Source organism: Seriola lalandi, unplaced genomic scaffold, assembly GCF_002814215.2.
Source record: "Seriola lalandi dorsalis isolate HSWRI2012SDOR001 ecotype SW California unplaced genomic scaffold, Sedor1 jcf7180002054937, whole genome shotgun sequence".
NCBI classification, from domain to species: Eukaryota; Metazoa; Chordata; class Actinopteri; order Carangiformes; family Carangidae; genus Seriola; species Seriola lalandi.
The window spans coordinates 313,741-330,084 of NW_019525489.1; the positions used below are offsets into that span (position 1 = coordinate 313,741).

The following is a 16,344-nucleotide window of genomic DNA, read 5'->3' on the forward strand; positions in this document are numbered from 1 at the left end:
TTCTTTAAACAGTCATTTAATGAGCGTAGGTATCAATTTGTTCCCAGTGATGGATATCTCATTTTAAAAATGAGACTCTTTAAATTATTCAGTGAAGAGATAATGAGCAGACATCCCACACAAGGCCACGAAAACAACTCACTCAAGCCCGGCAGTCATCCGCACACAGTCGGTAATGAAACAGCATCACCCAAGTGGTGCAGAAAATTGCTGGGAAACGAGCGGAGAAGTTGAAAAGGTTACACAGCTTCGTTTCCCTCATTGTACAAGTCTTCTCGAGGGTAAAAAGCAGCGGAGTCAGATACAACTGCCAGAGTAGCTCAGCAAAAAAAATTAATAAATAAAAAGAAAGTCTGGTAGTAGTTTGTGTTCTCACCGAGTCTCCACACAACCTCTGGCTTATTGGGCTTATTGATCCTGAGACTGGCAGATCTTGAAAGGAGCGTTGCAGCTCCTGTGGTACTTTTCATAATCGTAAGAGGGAAAATAAGCAGAGGAATCTCTTTAATTTTACCTGAGTAAGACACATGAAGCACTGCTGAAACAATTAGCTGGAAAACTGAAAATTAACTGACAGCTGATTCATTGTTTTTTTTCTTTCAAACATTCATGGTTTCAGCCTCTGAAATGTGATGCTTTGTTGCTTTTCTTATATTTCATATCATGTCAAATGGAGCATCTTTGGGTTTTGGACTGGTGGTGCAAAAAAAAAGTTATTTCAGATAAGAACTCACACTGTCTAACATTAATATTTCATGTAAATGTACGAGATTCAGCCAAAAGGATAATTTCAATCCGCTGCCACGTTTCATTTTTGACAGCTAACCAAAACATTTTTACGACAGATTAATCAATAATAAGGCTACGACTAACAATTATCTTGACGATTGATTAACCTGATGAAGTGTCTATGAAGTGTCAGAAAATATAGATAATTAAAAATGATCCTCACAGTTTTCCTGAGCCCAGAGTGAGGTCTTCAAATGTCCAACCAACAATCCAAAACTCAAATATATTTACAGCGATATAAACAGGAAAAGCAGCAAATCGTCACAATGAAGGAGCCGGAAACAAATACGTGTTCCTGCTAGAAAAATGATGCTCAAAATTACATGCCAGTTAAATCTACATTATCAAACTAATCAATAATAGAATAACTGCCTTTAATATTTTGAAGCTCTAGCATTAAGAATACATTTTTTGAAGACTCAGGACCATCTAACAGATCAGGACCAAGAGGACGGGCTCCTGTGCCGCCATGGCAACACGTCATCTTTTTTGTTTTGTACCCATTTTTTAAATCCTCTGACTGTTGATTTCAGATGCATCAGCTGTCAGATTCATGTCTCATAAGATTAAACATTTGTTTTGTTTATCTCCCCTCAGAAAAAACCAGGCCTGCATCCAACACAGTCACATGAACATGTGCACACAAATACAGAGACAAACCAAAGCTGATTTTCTCTTTTTTTTTTTTTTTTTTTTTTTAATCATAAATCATTGGTTTACAAAACTGACACTCATGTGACACTGATTGGGTTGACATCACAACCTCTTGATTGAAAAACTAAGAAAAAATAGAAGCTTTTGCCTGATCACTTGACATATACTTGACATGTGTGTGTATAGTTGTGTGTGTGTGTGTGTGTGTGTGTGTGTGTGTGTGTGTGTGTGTTAGCTGTTTCTATCTGTGTATGTTGTCCACAGCCAGTCAGCAGAGCTGTTGTTAGGCGTCTCTGTAGTGTTTCGCAGTACACCATCTGCGGCCTTGGTTGGTTTCCACGTGTCATTGCCACGGTGACTCACGAACGGTTGTCACAGCTACTTGGTTTCAATGCTCTTGGCGATCGTCCATCTGTCCGTCCGACTTTTGCCACGGACGATCAGAGTCTCTGCGGTGGCTATTCCCGGCTTTTGTTCTGGCCTCTGGGTGTTTCCTGGTGTGGCTGTCATGGCGATCTGGTGTTCAGTACCTGGACAGTCTTGCGCCCGTAGTGCCAGTAGCTATAGCCTGACGCCGCAGTTGTCACCGCTGTTACATACCTGCAAAATAATACAACTTATGACATATACTGCACTTCAAACAGCGGTTTCATTGCAGCCATCTGACTGGTCAGATTTGTTTATTTTAAATATTTCTACCAGCATCATTTCTCCATTGTAGCAGGTTATTATTGTGTTATATGAGGAATTATTAATCATCCGCCAGTGGCTCGTTATAGTTGATTAACTGTTACCTAAAACAAATGTAGTGAATCATCAAAGTTGAATTGAACAGTCAGTTTGACAGTGTGCTGAAGCAGACTTGTATATAAATGTAGGTTACCGTGACACCGTAAAATATTTGTCCTGAGTCTGATTGCAACTCCAACTCACCCTGAGTTGTAGATTGAACTGAATCACTTAACCTGAACACTCTGCTGGAACAAACAGCATTTATGTACTTGACTGGGATGAAGTCATTTGCATTCAAAAGCCCTCTGCGCAATCACTTTTTTTTTTTTTTTTTTTTGCTGTAAACACTGGGATGAAAAGTAAAAGGGCATTATGGATATTAAGGTGGAATGAATGGCGCCAGTGTGTGTATGCGTACGTAATAGACTGTGCTTTACCATATGCACTGCAGCAGGACACTGTCTGTATACTGGAAGACTGGAGCAGCTAGAGAGGCTGCGACCAGAAAGAGCTGGATGGCTGTGTTTACCTAACACAAACAGAAAACACACACAGTCAGAATAAAAACAATATGACGGCACAAGAACCGTTCTCATTTACAGAACAACTACTACTACTGCTGCTTCTCTAACAAATTAAATTTGGTTCATTATTTTTTGTGCAGCTTATTCAGAATTTGTGGTGGAGCCTTAAAGATACATTTTGACAGCATTGATTCATGCTACAGAGTTTAGCAATGATAGCACTGAGGACTCAGTATGAAGAGTATCGCTGGTTAAAGATTCAAATTTTAAAGAAATGACTTTACGTCAATGGGATTAACATTTCCACCAGTACAGTTTGGTTCCTTCCCTGATTAAATTGCGTATAAGCCAATACATTTACATAATACATTTGCAGCCGTAATCCGTTTACTGGCAAAGATTAACACGATTATGACATTTGCATACTCAGTTTTTAATAATCAGTCCTCTACCTGCAAATCCATCAACTCTTCATCAAAATGACAATAAACCCATAGCTGAGTATAAATTCTGTAATTAACTGCCAGATTATCAGCTTCTGCATCTGGTGACTGTCATGCACAAGTTGTAAATTGTAAAATAGTCAAACACTCATATTCTGTGAGGCTCTGGTGTTACCAAATCTCCACTTTAGTGCAGCAATGTACAAAATGTTTTAAGTGTTAGAGTGGGTGGTTCTGTGTGTGTGTGTGTGTGTGTGTGTGTGTGTGTGTGTGTCTCACCTTGCTGAAGAGTGTGGGTTTGAGCTGAGCTGTGGTGTAGCAGGGGTTAAAAAATTTACTGAGTGTCACCTGCAGAAAAAAGAAAAGAAAAAAGTGTTTTTTAAAGTGTAATTTGGTAGTGCAGACCGCGCTGACATCACTTATTACTTTTGGCAGGTCTTTGAAGCGTCAGAGTTCAAATTCAATTAAATCAACACAAAAACTCGTCAAAGTGTTTATGATTTAATGTGTCTCACCGGTGGAGGTACGGTCTTGTATCTGACCCAGAAGACAGCAGCTATCAAACCAATGTCTCTGAAAATCACTAGAGCCGTCAGCGGAGCTAAAACAGAGGAAGACAATAAATAACCTTGTACATGTTGACATCACATCACAAAACAAACAGCTCTTTGATTTCTCCTCTATTGTTATTTATCATTACTTTAACTTTTTTGCATCTTGAATTTAATAGCACACGACTAGGGAGCAAAAACAACGCAGAGTCCAGTACCTGGTATGAGTTCAGCATAGGTGAGACTGACATATAAAATACTGACGAGAATTTTGTCAGCCAAAGGGTCGAGAGCGCTGCCCAACGCCGACTTCTGAGTTGGCCACGTTCTGGCAATGTAACCATCCAACTGAGTCAGAGAGAAAGACAGGGAAAGAGATTAAGACATTTAAATAAATAAATAATATTAATATTAATAGAGTAATTAATAATCAAGAGAAGCAAACGTGAAATTTCAGTGCCGTAAAGGAGCCTTGTTTCCTACTTGCAGTGAGAGGGTCAATACATCCCCTCCTTAGTTTCTATCCTAATCTGAACATGTCTGGGATGTGCTTCATTATAAAACATGTTTGCTTAGCATCGGTTAATTACATGTCCTGTATGTATCTGGTGGAATGAGCCGATTTTTCACTCAAGCCAGAAATTAAAGATGGCTAATGTACATAATGTTGTCTGATCTGTTTATAAATTTACAATCCTGAACAGGTGAAAATACACAGACCTCAGCACTGCAGTGTCTGTATCTGTGTACAGATGTGTACAGATCACCTGTGTGTTTCTATATTACCAGGTCAGTTGCGCCAGCAAGTGCAAACAGAGCCAGACTGAGGTGAAAGTGCTGCTGGATGATCAGGTGACCCAGGAATGGAGCGAGCAAAATCCGGCAAACACACAACACGTTGGGGATTGTCCATGGGTTCTCATACTGCAGAAAAACAGATTAGACACATGTTAACTCAATGTGGAAAGTAAGTCAATGAAAACTAATTAGCAAATGCATTAATTTGTTGACATATCACATTTTTGTCAAGTACTTCTCCAGAGTACTTCCTAATATCATTAAATTAATCATTAAACATGACCTGAACAAGCGTCAGAAAAACAGATGGGTGGAATAATCAACTAAAAAATAACTAATTTATTTATTTCACATATGAATTATGAATGAGGTAAAACGTCTGGTTTTACCAGTTACAGATTTTTCAGTTTTTGCAAGCTAAAAAAAAAAAAAAAAAAAAAAAAAAAAAAAAAAAAAAGTAAGACTGTTTGAGGTACAACTAAATATTTTTAAGCCTTAAGCAGGATTTGAAATGATGCATCTTTCCAGCTGCACCAGTAATAACAATCTTATAACATTAAACCAGTGAACTAACTCTCTCTCTCTCATTCTGCAGAATGAGCATGAAGCACCAAATACTTTAAGTAACATTTACAATGCAAGATACTCTGTTGTACTGCTAAAGATATAAAAGCTTCTTCTATCACTGATACACACACTTTAAACAGGTGTGTTTCTGGTTGCTTTCCTTCTACCTGCTGCACACACACTTCACGTGCTCACAGGTAACACTGACAGCTCTGTACTCACCAGCTCTTTGAACTTGAACAGTCCTTGTCCAGGTACCGCACCGGCTTCAGGCCGGTCCGCTGCCGGGGAGCTGTCCGGTGTCTCCTTCTTTCCGCTGCAAAGCCCACGAGCATTGGGTGACAGCAGAGACCGGAAGCTAGCCGCTGACCTCTCGTGACCTCCCCGGTACAGAAGCACAGTACCTTGCTCGTGCCAGCCTGTCGGTTTTACCTGCGGGAGGATCCCACTCCAGCACCCGACGCGGCTGTCCGTCCCTTTGAGTCTGACGAGCCACGAGCCGCTCACCTGAGACCGCTTTAGCCTCGCGCACTCAGTGACAGGTGTTTGTCTGTGCCGCCATGACGCAGGCTCGAGCCAGCACACACCCGCAGAACGCGGCGACACCAGAGAGCGAACATTAGCAATCCTCCGAAAACACATCATCATCGTCATCACCTTCCCGAGCCCTCCGTTACCGACCAGCCGGTCTCGTGCTGTCGGTGTCTGGCTCCATGATGAAGTTTAAGAGTCTGACGGTCAGAGCGGAGGGAATCACAGCTCTTCTTAGCAGGCTGCCATGTTGCCGTAAATTGATACGGCGCACGACGTCGTAAATTCGCCAGTGAGACTTTAGTCAACAAGGCTTTTATTTTGAAATTAGACATTTAGAATTAGAAATATGAGCAAGAGACAGGGAAGTCTTTAAAATACGTCTTAGAAGAAGATAGTCAAATTTACATCAAGCATTTTAAAGGTGTGCTGTTATTAAAGTAAATTTTAGTACCAATTTATTTTACAGGTCAGTCGGAAAATAATTGGGTAAAGCTTTACTTTATGGGTCTTTGTTTTCCTTATAATTTTTCAATAATTTCTAAGGAATAACTGTCTAAATTTGTAAAAATAAAAAGGAAAGATTGATGCAGTGTTCAATTAGTTTTCAACGGAGTAATTCATTGTTATTGTTTATATATAAAAAATAAAGTTACTAATGATCAGCAATTTTTGATTTTAATTTGATATCATGATTTGTGGTAATTGTATTCCAAATTTAAAGCAATGCCAAACCCATTGTGTAATATTGTAAAAACAAAAAAAAAAATGCTGATATTTAGAAAAAATTTATTAACTGAATGTTTCATGTTAACTAACAAATTGCATACCATACAGAAAGTAACCAGAAATAGCAGATAATAAAGAGCATCAGAGAAAAATGAGACGAAAAAAAATGTATGCTTAGCTTTTTCGACGATCAAATTAAATGGGCAGCAGCTTTGGATATTTATATCATGACATGTAAAAAAAATATTGTGTGATTGCTCAATGTTTGAGTTTAATGAGAAACAACCTCAGTGGATGTTACCCATTGTTATCAAGCAACTACTTCTCTTACTGAGTGCAGCAGAAACTGTCCTATAGACTGAGGACAAGCTGCATCACTGGAAGCAACTGTTTCAATTAAACTGATCTTTACCAAGATACTTAACACCAAACATTTACACATAAATACATATGTCATTTTATATACATAAATATAACAATGAATAAATATAGCACATTTTAACTGTACTGAAGTGTTTCTAGTACAAAGTCATGTATGTAGAAAACAAATTGTATGGAAAAGTCAACAGTGAAAAGGTATAATCATGTATTAAATATTTATCAAATATAAGTACATCCCCATTTCTCTCAGACGCTCAGCACATCGTCCAAGTCTGACCTTACTTTGAAAATACTGGAAAAACAAGATTCAGCTACAGCTGTTGTTTGAAACAGTCACCATGTACCGTTAAAATAACATGAAAGCATGTGTATATGACTATTAGGATAAACCAGTCTAAACCCAGTTATGCGTTTAAATTCTGGAAAAAATAAATTATATCTTTATTTAGATAAAGATATCTGTAACAAAACCCGTCATTGAAGAGGTGGGTAATGTCTAATGTCTGTGATGTCTAATGCAATTAAACCCAAATCACAAGTACAATCAGTCATACATTTGTTTAGTTTGTTTTTTCTTTTTCTTTTCTACAGAGAGATACCCTTTTCATGAATCCCTGACACTGACCTGGCAGCGAGGTGCAGTTAGGAGTACGCACATATTCTGAATCAGACTGTCTGCAGCTGGTACAGCTTGGATCCTTTCTTCAGGAGGAAACCCTGTTCATTCAGGGAGCTCACCAGACCTTCAAAGTCCATCACCTAAAGCAAGCATACAATGTAATGATACAGTTTTTAGTATAGCACCAGCATCATTTGAGACCAACTAAAAATCTGGGGGTGAGTGAAAATTATTATTATTATTATGTTTGATGAGTTTTTAATCAAGTGCATGTGCATTTCACCTTGATGTTCAGTTTGTCTGCGATACTTCGAAGCATCTGTAGGTCAAACTGCTTCTGACTGGTCCTCTGTGCGTGAGAGTGCAGAGCGTTGATCAGTCGTTTTCCAGCGCTCCGCTGACTCATGCCTGATCCAAGCTGAGAGCGGTCAAAGTCCAGATTGCCCAGACCATCTGAATATGTATCAGCCAGACTGCACAACACAACACAACACAACACAACACAACACAACACAACACAACACAACACAACACAACACAACACAACACAACACACAGAGGTAGAAAGAGAAATTTAAATCTGACATTAGCTTCAACGCCCAGGCTTCACATGTAACATAAAATCTTGATGTTCTTACTTGATGCCGTCACAGTTACCAACTCTATAATGGTTTTGTATGGTTTCGATGTGGGATAATATGTTTTAAAATTCTCTCTCTCTCTCTGTATATAGAATAATCAATAACAACCATAGTTGCAGCCCTAGTACACACAAAGTCTCGCGTAGTGTCACCTGTGCTTCATGATCTCCACCACATCGTCAGCATCACTCTTGGTAGCCGTCTCTCTGAGGTCCAGCCTGGCTCTTGCCTACACAAAAACACACAGTCAAACACATACAGTTAAGTACTGGGACACTGCTTGAAAAATTCTCTCTCTTTTCTTCTTGTTAGCCTGAAACTAAAGCAGAAAAAGCAGATGTCTTAATTCACCACATGCCGCAAGGTCTGATGGGTGAATATGCCGACGGCCACAAAGACATAAAACCTACCTCGGTTAATCTAATTAAAGACTCCAGTTGTCTTGTGGTGATGGGTGTAGTGTCGGCAGAGTGCGACTGAGATCTTAGTGAGAGGTAGAAGTCCTGAAGTGTTTGTGCTGCTTCTGGAGAGAGCGAGGGATGGACGTACTGACGAGCATAGCTGATGTACTTCCTTAACAAGCAGGCTGGAATGGGGTCTACAGTTTCACCTGCGGGGATCTTGAAACAAACATGAAATACATAAATACAAAGGATTGTTTGACCGATACGAATCTCCTTCTTGTGTTCACAGTGCTTGTTTGGTCTGTTTTTTACCTGCAAGCGTTCAGACAGCGGCATGTCTGAGTGTTCTAGCAGGATGGAGGTGTCCATTTCACTGTTGGCCCTGGTGACTGTGGCACTGCTGGTTCTGCCTTTTCCTACCCTATTTGCCATGACGTGCTCCGACAGGCGGCGGTCATGTGACTCATCTGGGATGTCCAGGAGGAGGAAGACAACGTCAAAGCGAGAGAGGAGAGCTGAGCCCATTCTAAAGACACGAACATACATACTGTGAATCAGTTTACAGATACACAGTAATATCATACAACATAGCTAAAAAATGCATTTCTTTTACTGACATTGACTTTACTCACTTGAGGTTCTCAGAGACAGTCTTGCCTCTGTTGTAATGTCCTCCGACTGGGTTTGCAGCAGCTACGACTGACGTTCTGGCAGGCAGAGAGGAAACTATTCCGGCCTTAGCCAGGCTCACAGACTGCTGCTCCATGGCCTCCAACAGAGCCTGCTGCTGGTGGCCCAACTTATCAAACTCGTCAATGCAGCACAAACCTAAAGAGAAGAGGCGGAGAGAGAGAATAAAACGGATGCTTGAGTTGATGAAGTGAACCCAGTCCCGGTACACACACCTGGAACATGGCGGCCCACCAGGATTTGTCCCGGTACGCCCCATGGCCAGTCTGACTATAAAAGGGTTTCGTTGTACCTCGGTGGTGCGCATGTAGCACGCCGGCGGTCAGAGTGAATACCAATAGGTAATAAACGTCTATGTGAGCTAGTTACTTCCATTTCCTGTACCCATCGTTTCAAATTAAAAAGGCACAAATACACTTTTAAAACCAATGATTGTACTCTTTCCTACCTTGGTCAGCCAGCACCAGGGCTCCAGCCTCCAAAGCATAATCTCCTGTTCCTGCATCTCGGGATAAACTCACTGTTAATCCTAAAAAAATAAAATAAAATAAATAAATACTACATTCCCAACTTGGTAATGTTGCAATAAAACTGAATAGCTGTTCAGAAAGTAAACACATGTAATATAATTTGGGGGGAGTAGTACTAACAATTTACCTGTGGTGCTGGTGCTGTTGCCACATACGTAAATTCCTCTGGGAGCGACGTTGCACACTGCCTGCACAGAGAAAAACACAAACAGAGTAGTATTACAATTACAACCTCAGCTAAGGAGTGACAAAATGACAAGTGGTTAGTAATACTCGTGTTACCTGTAACATCTGACTCTTCCCCAGTCCAGGGTCTCCCACCATCAGGATGTGTGGGTCTCCTCTGACTGGAACGCTGTTCTTGTCTGTGTGTTTCTGTCTGCCACCAAACAAGGCCAAGGCGAGGGCAGCTTTCACCAGCTAGGGACACAAGAAAACAGGTGTACCGTTTATCTGGTGTGCATTATATTAGTGTATTCAACCAAATCACAAGTATCTCTTTGTGATGAAAGTTGTTGTTGTTCTTAATGTGGATAAAGGTGCAGTGCATTGCACAACTCACGAGATGGCCATAGATGACAGGACACAAAGAGCTGAAAGAAAGAGAGAGAGAGAGTGTTTGTTAAAATAGGACTAATATTAAAACTACATGTAACACTGTAGGTAATGAATATCTTACTGTACTATGAGTCTCAGTAAGTCAGGCTGAGACTGGATCTCCTGGACGGCATACAGCTCTTTCAGACTGAACTCCTCACCTCCAGAATGATCTTCAAGCGACCCTCTTGACCCCTGACCTGACTTGGAGTGCTGACCTACACATCAACAAAAGACCCACCTTATTGCTCTGTTATATGTACCTGCATAATTCAAGACCAACTACAAAAATACAACACACAGAACCAGCTACAGTACCTTTAGTATTACTGACTGATGTGGCTTCAAGGTAGAGGAGGAACATACACTGATCCCTATTCCCCCGGGAACTACCTGCAAACAATAAGTGTGTTATTTGTGTGTCATGTTTGTCGTCACTGTGACAGTGGTTGTGAGAGCAGAAGAGCACTTCATATTCATTTGGGGTCCAAAAGTCTGAGACCACTTGAATGGGAAAGTGGTCTCAGACTTCTGGACCCCACATATATACAGTATATATTTAACTTCCTACGCTTTATGTGTCTGAGTGTGTTTTTACCATCGCTGGTAACTCTAACTATCCCTGTCACAGTTACAGTGTCTCCAGGGACGCAGCTGTCACAGAGGTCGGAGGTCAGCTGACACTCCACGGTGCGTGGGATTCGTCCAGTCTCCCTCTGCTCTCCACTCATCAACTCCTGCACCCTGAAGTAGCATCAATATCAAATAATATATTTTTGCATCAGAATATGTTCTGAGAAAAGCTGGGACATTGTCACAATATTCACTTTTTATTAGAGCTTACCTGCCACAACAACATTTTGTGCAACTTCTGATAAAGTGCATTTTGCACAATGACCAGTTGCTGTAGCTGCCACTCTGATATGAAGATATTTCAACGCCCTCCCTCCCAAATCCTTCTGATCAGAGAAACAGCTAATATAAACACATTCTCTTGGTCCTGATTCAGATTTTTTGGTGTTCCCATGTCAGCGGCTTTTCTAGTACCTAAATTTAAATGGTGCCTCCTCTTACTTATGATCAAAAAGAACAACTTCAAATTGTCGTTCACGGACCACTGCTGGAGCCGAAACTGTACATTCTCTCTTGCCCACAATTAACAAGTGTTACAAGGATTTTAGTTCGCCACGTCTCAACACAGTTTTTCCACTGTTGTTCAATTGCATATGATATACTCACTTGATAATCTGCCAGTCTACAGTGTGTGTAAGAGGAGAACTCCGGCTGGGGGTGAAGGAACGACTGCGACAGTCAGGCTGGATACACTAGGCGATAAAAGACACATGTACATACACACAAATGTAAACCATGATAACAAAATGCTGTCAAAGATCATTATGTGCACATTCTTATAAGGAAATTGTATGTTACGTGCACAGTATTGCTTATGTATAAGTCGAGGAAATATTAGAATACGGAAAAGATGTTGCAGGAAAAAAAGTGAGCTGGAGCTATGTGTGTGTGTGTGTGTGTGTGTGTGTGTGTGTGTGTGTGTGTGTGTGTGTGTGTTTGCATACCTTGGTAGGTGTTGCATATTTCCCATGCTGCAGTGGCAGAGACTGTGTGTGTGAGCAGCCCAGACATCTGAAGGCCATCCTGGTACAGAAAGGTCTGATATTGCTAACTCTGACCACTGTTCCCTTCACACAAACCAGCCGCCCAAACACACTGGCACGCAGTGTCCGCAGCGGAGTCAGCGGTTCATAGTTATACAGCCTGTGGAAAATTTACACAAACAAAGTCATCGTCATTCACAGTCCGCAGTAGTGCAAGTGTCAAGCAAAGAACTAAATTGAGCATCACCTCGCACTAATGTGAGGGATGTTGATGATTGGCGTGTTAACAGGAAGCTCTTCCCCTTGCAACTCAGCAGCCTGTTTCTCCAAATCTATAGTCAACACCTGAAAAAAACAGGCACACACACACACACAGATATTTTTATAATTAGAGAGAGCTGCTACTAATGATGTATGTAAAGAATTAATTTTCAGTGTTCATCTTCACATTAAATATTCATTTATCAAGGCTTATAAGTATTTAATAGACTATAAATATTCATGGTATGTATACGTTCTGAAGATTATAGATTGCAACACACATGTAGCAGCAACTGTGTGTGTGTACCTGGTGAATAGCCACTCCCAAACAGTTGAGTATCAGCTCTGGCTGTTCCTTCAGCTCGGTGGTTAGGTCAGGAAGCGCTCTACACACAGTCTTGTCTCCAGTCAAGTCTGCGTAATCTACCAGAACGCTGCCCTGACGCTCAATCTCATCCTGCACACAAGAGAATGCTCCTTTTAACTGGCATGGAATATTTCCCTTCCTGTCATAAATACCTAGACAGGCAGACAGACTATATTGAGAAATGATAACCCCAACAATCAGTTTATTAAACAGAAAGGTAGACAAGCAGATAGACAGACCAACCTTGTCATACAGCTGAATCTTGGAAGTGAAATATTTCTCAAACACTTTAATCTTCTCCACACTAGGTGAGCTCTGTATGAAGCCTGCACAGAGAAAGTCACATTATCATGATCATTATATCATAATCCGTGTCCGTATCATCATGTGAAACACAGCTACACATGTACCTTCTGTGAAGTAGAGTGCCCATCCTTTGTACGGACACAGTGCATCTAGGGTAGTCTGACAAAGAGCTGGAGAGAGAGAGGGCAGTCAGTCAGCAGTGTTGCATCTTTTTATGTATAATTTCATTGTCATCAGGTAAATGTTGGAGGAACATCAGATGTTCATATTTCATTTGTTTCAGCTGATGTAAAATAAAAGCTTCACCCATGTTCTTCTTTTCTGTGCCAAACAAGAGTGCATGCAGATTTACTGGATATATATGTCAAATGGAAAAGCAAATTTGACTCACCTCTCTGACTGCTGAAGGTATTAACTGATCCTCCTGACCCAGGACTACCTCCACCTCTCCACCCTCCTCCTCCTGAACCCCTTCCTCCTCCCCCTGATCCTCCTCTCCATGGTCTACTCCTCCATCCTCCTCCACCTCCTCTCCATCCTCCCCCACCACCTCTCCATCCTCCCCCACCTCCTCTCCATCCTCCACCACCTCCTCTCCATCCTCCACCACCACCACCACCACCACTTCCTCCTCCTCCTCCTCTTCCTCTCCATCCTCCACTCCCACCCCTCCATGAGCCTCTCCTGGATTCCCCTCCACTCATTGTTTTCCCTAAAACAAAGCAGGAAGAAGCAACAGAGCAAGAAGTAGTGAGAGTGACAGCAAAGCACAAAGCAAGTCAGTAAAATACATGTGTGCCACAGACAATGATGATGCACTAACCACAGAGGCATCCTAGAAAAGTTATCTACTACATAATTTGTTGGTGACATATATTAATTTTCCCATCAGGCACTGGGGCACAGGCATGCATGTGTAATGAACGTATGCCAAAATAAAAATGAGAAAATCTTTGTTCTCTCCTGCTTAAATTAAAAGAAAACTGCTTTAAGCGACTAAGCAGCAAGCAGTGGAAACACGTGAAGTACTAAAATAGCTTATTTAAGCTCTTACAGTGCATCTTTAACATTCACATAAGACAACATCTAAATGTATTTTAAAGAACTGAGCTTCAATTTGTTGCACTTAATGCAACTGTTCATTTTCATTTACTTATTGCCCCAATAAACTGTTGTGTTCCTCCATAACAAAATGTCACTGTACTGAACAGCCAACTCGTCCATCTCGTGCAGACCAAATTAAACTCTTTATGAAAATACCTTCAACTATGACGAACTACCTCAAAGTTAGCCATACAAACAATTTACTAAGCAGCAATTTATCGTTGTAAAATTTACAGTTAATCAAACGTTGGGAGTTTGCTAGCTAGTAACGTTCGTACCTTTTGCTACAACCGCATAACACGGGGAATGATGAAAACACGATGTCGAACACTATGTGTATTGTTAACATTAATAACACACATTGTAAAATGTCTTAAACTATAATTTTTTCGAATTCAAATCTTTGACGTTAACTACAGAGTTTATTTTGACGTTATCCTTGTTAGCTAACTTGTTATCTGTTATCGTGCAGGTTTTTACGAAATGTCCTGGTAAAACACTATAAAAGTAACGTTGGTGTGACACAAACCTTTCGTTTTGCCTCAAGTGAAATGGTCTGTCGATTAAAGAAAATCGAAAGTTTGCTAAGTTCACCCAAAGTGTACAGGCACTGACACACTGATGTTTACACTGTCAAAGTTCCCTCCATTGACGCTGAAACTTCTTCTTCGGCTTTTATTTGCAGGTAGATCACACGCTCAGGCCTCTTACCGCCCCCCGGAGGACACCAGTGGTACTACACACACACACACACACACACACATATATATATATATATATATATATATAAAAAAGAGAAAGTGTTATATGGTATATGTGTGACTAATTGTGACCCACCATGTCTGAACTAGTGTTTGTCTTTTACTGTCATTCAAAGGTATCCACACTGAAAACTGAATGACTGGTGCCAACAGAAGGAGAACCTAATTTATGGACAAAGGAGACTGCATGGATGTCATTAGTTCTCAAAATGGGCTGTGATGATGGTGATGATGATGATGATGATGATGATGATGATGATGATGATGATGATGATGATGATGATGATGATGATGATGATGCCAGAAAAACCACTTCCATTTATTGGTGATATTTAGAAATGTCAAGTTGTTTAATACTGACATGTGAAAATTGCCATATTCTTAGGAAAAATGGCTAAAAATAGAATGTTAGTCTTTATAAATAGTATTTTCTCATTTAACATCATGGCAAGAGTACTTGACTTAATGGTCAGTGTTCACAGATTCAGTTTCTTGCCTTTTACTTCATTTCTACTGTTGAGTCTTGAGTCTTTGAAAGATTTAATGACAGATATAATCCAACATAAGAGGTTATTTAAAACATATTTGCTGTGATGTTGTCGTACATGGTCAGTGGTTAAATACAGTGACTGTCAATGAAAAGATGTTCACAGCCCTCTGTCGCTCTCTACTGGACATTTTCCATCATTACACATTAGAAGCCTTAAAAAAAGAATATGGACTAATCAGAACAACTACTGAAGACTTCTGAATTCACACAAACAATTTACAAAAATAAGATTAAGATTTGTGACTACAAGACTTCATGTGTTATTCACACATGCACGTAAACACAGACGTGCCCGAGAGCATGAATAAATTACTGAATGGGTCTGTCAGGCACGGGCCCAGGGGAACCATCACTCCTGACAAAGCACAAAGAGACACAAGATGACTACAGAAACACACAAAACAACCACAAGGAGAAAATAAATTAGAACCAAATAGACGGTTCTTGATTCTTGATCTTATTTAGGAGCCATTTGCCTGTCTCCACCCTGGAATCTGTCGTATCATAATTTATCCATGCATATGAGCCAGGGCGCACAAAAACACACAAAAACACACAAATACACAGAAACTCACGGGTTTCAGGGAGTTAGAAGAAGGACCATCATTCACATAAATGCTGTAGTTTCAAGATTCATTTATTTATCATTGTGCAAAAGTCCCAGTAAAACAAAATGCAGTTTAGCATTTAACCAGAGAGTACAAACATTTTTGGAACTGAAATTGGTTCACAAAGATAGATGTATGAGAGCAAACACACACAACATACACACACACACACACACACACACACACACACACACACACACACACACACACACACACTCTCTCTCTCAAGGGAGTGGTTTGGAGGGGACAGAAAGACAGAACAAACAAGGAGGAAAATCAATACCTGAACTACTGTGCCCGGGAGTAGTTAGTGGTAATCGCAGAGAGCTGAGAGGGATGGATGTGCACACACAGGTACACACACACACACACACACACACACACACACACAGACACACACACAGAAAGGAAGATAAATAGTGAAACAGATTGCTGGTAAGGTCAAAAACAGCTCTTGTATGGCAAGCAGACAAAGAAATAAAGATAGAGTGAGAAATATAGCTCCTAATTCTCCACTATCATTATCATCATAACACTGAGAGATGAAATAATACCTCCTCTTACACTTTGTGTGTGTGTGTGTGTGTGTGT

General features: G+C 40.5%; 2 protein-coding genes across 2 annotated transcripts; both read right to left on the reverse strand.

Annotated features, from left to right (window-relative positions):
• crls1 (cardiolipin synthase 1) lies at positions 1 to 5,844 on the reverse strand. The gene is made up of 7 exons (XM_023393512.2): positions 5,281 to 5,844; positions 4,480 to 4,617; positions 3,912 to 4,041; positions 3,658 to 3,743; positions 3,422 to 3,490; positions 2,613 to 2,704; positions 1 to 2,043 (listed from the first exon to the last, which is right to left on the reverse strand). The coding sequence occupies exons 1-7, from the start codon at positions 5,710 to 5,712 to the stop codon at positions 1,950 to 1,952; spliced, it is 1,041 nt and encodes a 346-aa protein (XP_023249280.1). The 5' UTR covers positions 5,713 to 5,844; the 3' UTR covers positions 1 to 1,949.
• Positions 5,845 to 6,344: 500 nt separating this feature from the next.
• mcm8 (minichromosome maintenance 8 homologous recombination repair factor) lies at positions 6,345 to 14,501 on the reverse strand. The gene is made up of 21 exons (XM_023393498.2): positions 14,364 to 14,501; positions 13,122 to 13,442; positions 12,835 to 12,900; positions 12,668 to 12,750; positions 12,365 to 12,514; positions 12,044 to 12,141; positions 11,758 to 11,956; positions 11,420 to 11,505; positions 10,779 to 10,924; positions 10,499 to 10,573; positions 10,263 to 10,398; positions 10,146 to 10,176; positions 9,866 to 10,003; positions 9,711 to 9,771; positions 9,502 to 9,582; positions 8,996 to 9,191; positions 8,676 to 8,889; positions 8,370 to 8,579; positions 8,112 to 8,188; positions 7,602 to 7,791; positions 6,345 to 7,458 (listed from the first exon to the last, which is right to left on the reverse strand). Exons 2-21 carry the CDS (start codon positions 13,432 to 13,434, stop codon positions 7,366 to 7,368), a joined length of 2,643 nt encoding a protein of 880 aa, XP_023249266.2. The 5' UTR covers positions 13,435 to 13,442; positions 14,364 to 14,501; the 3' UTR covers positions 6,345 to 7,365.
• Positions 14,502 to 16,344: the final 1,843 nt, after the last annotated feature.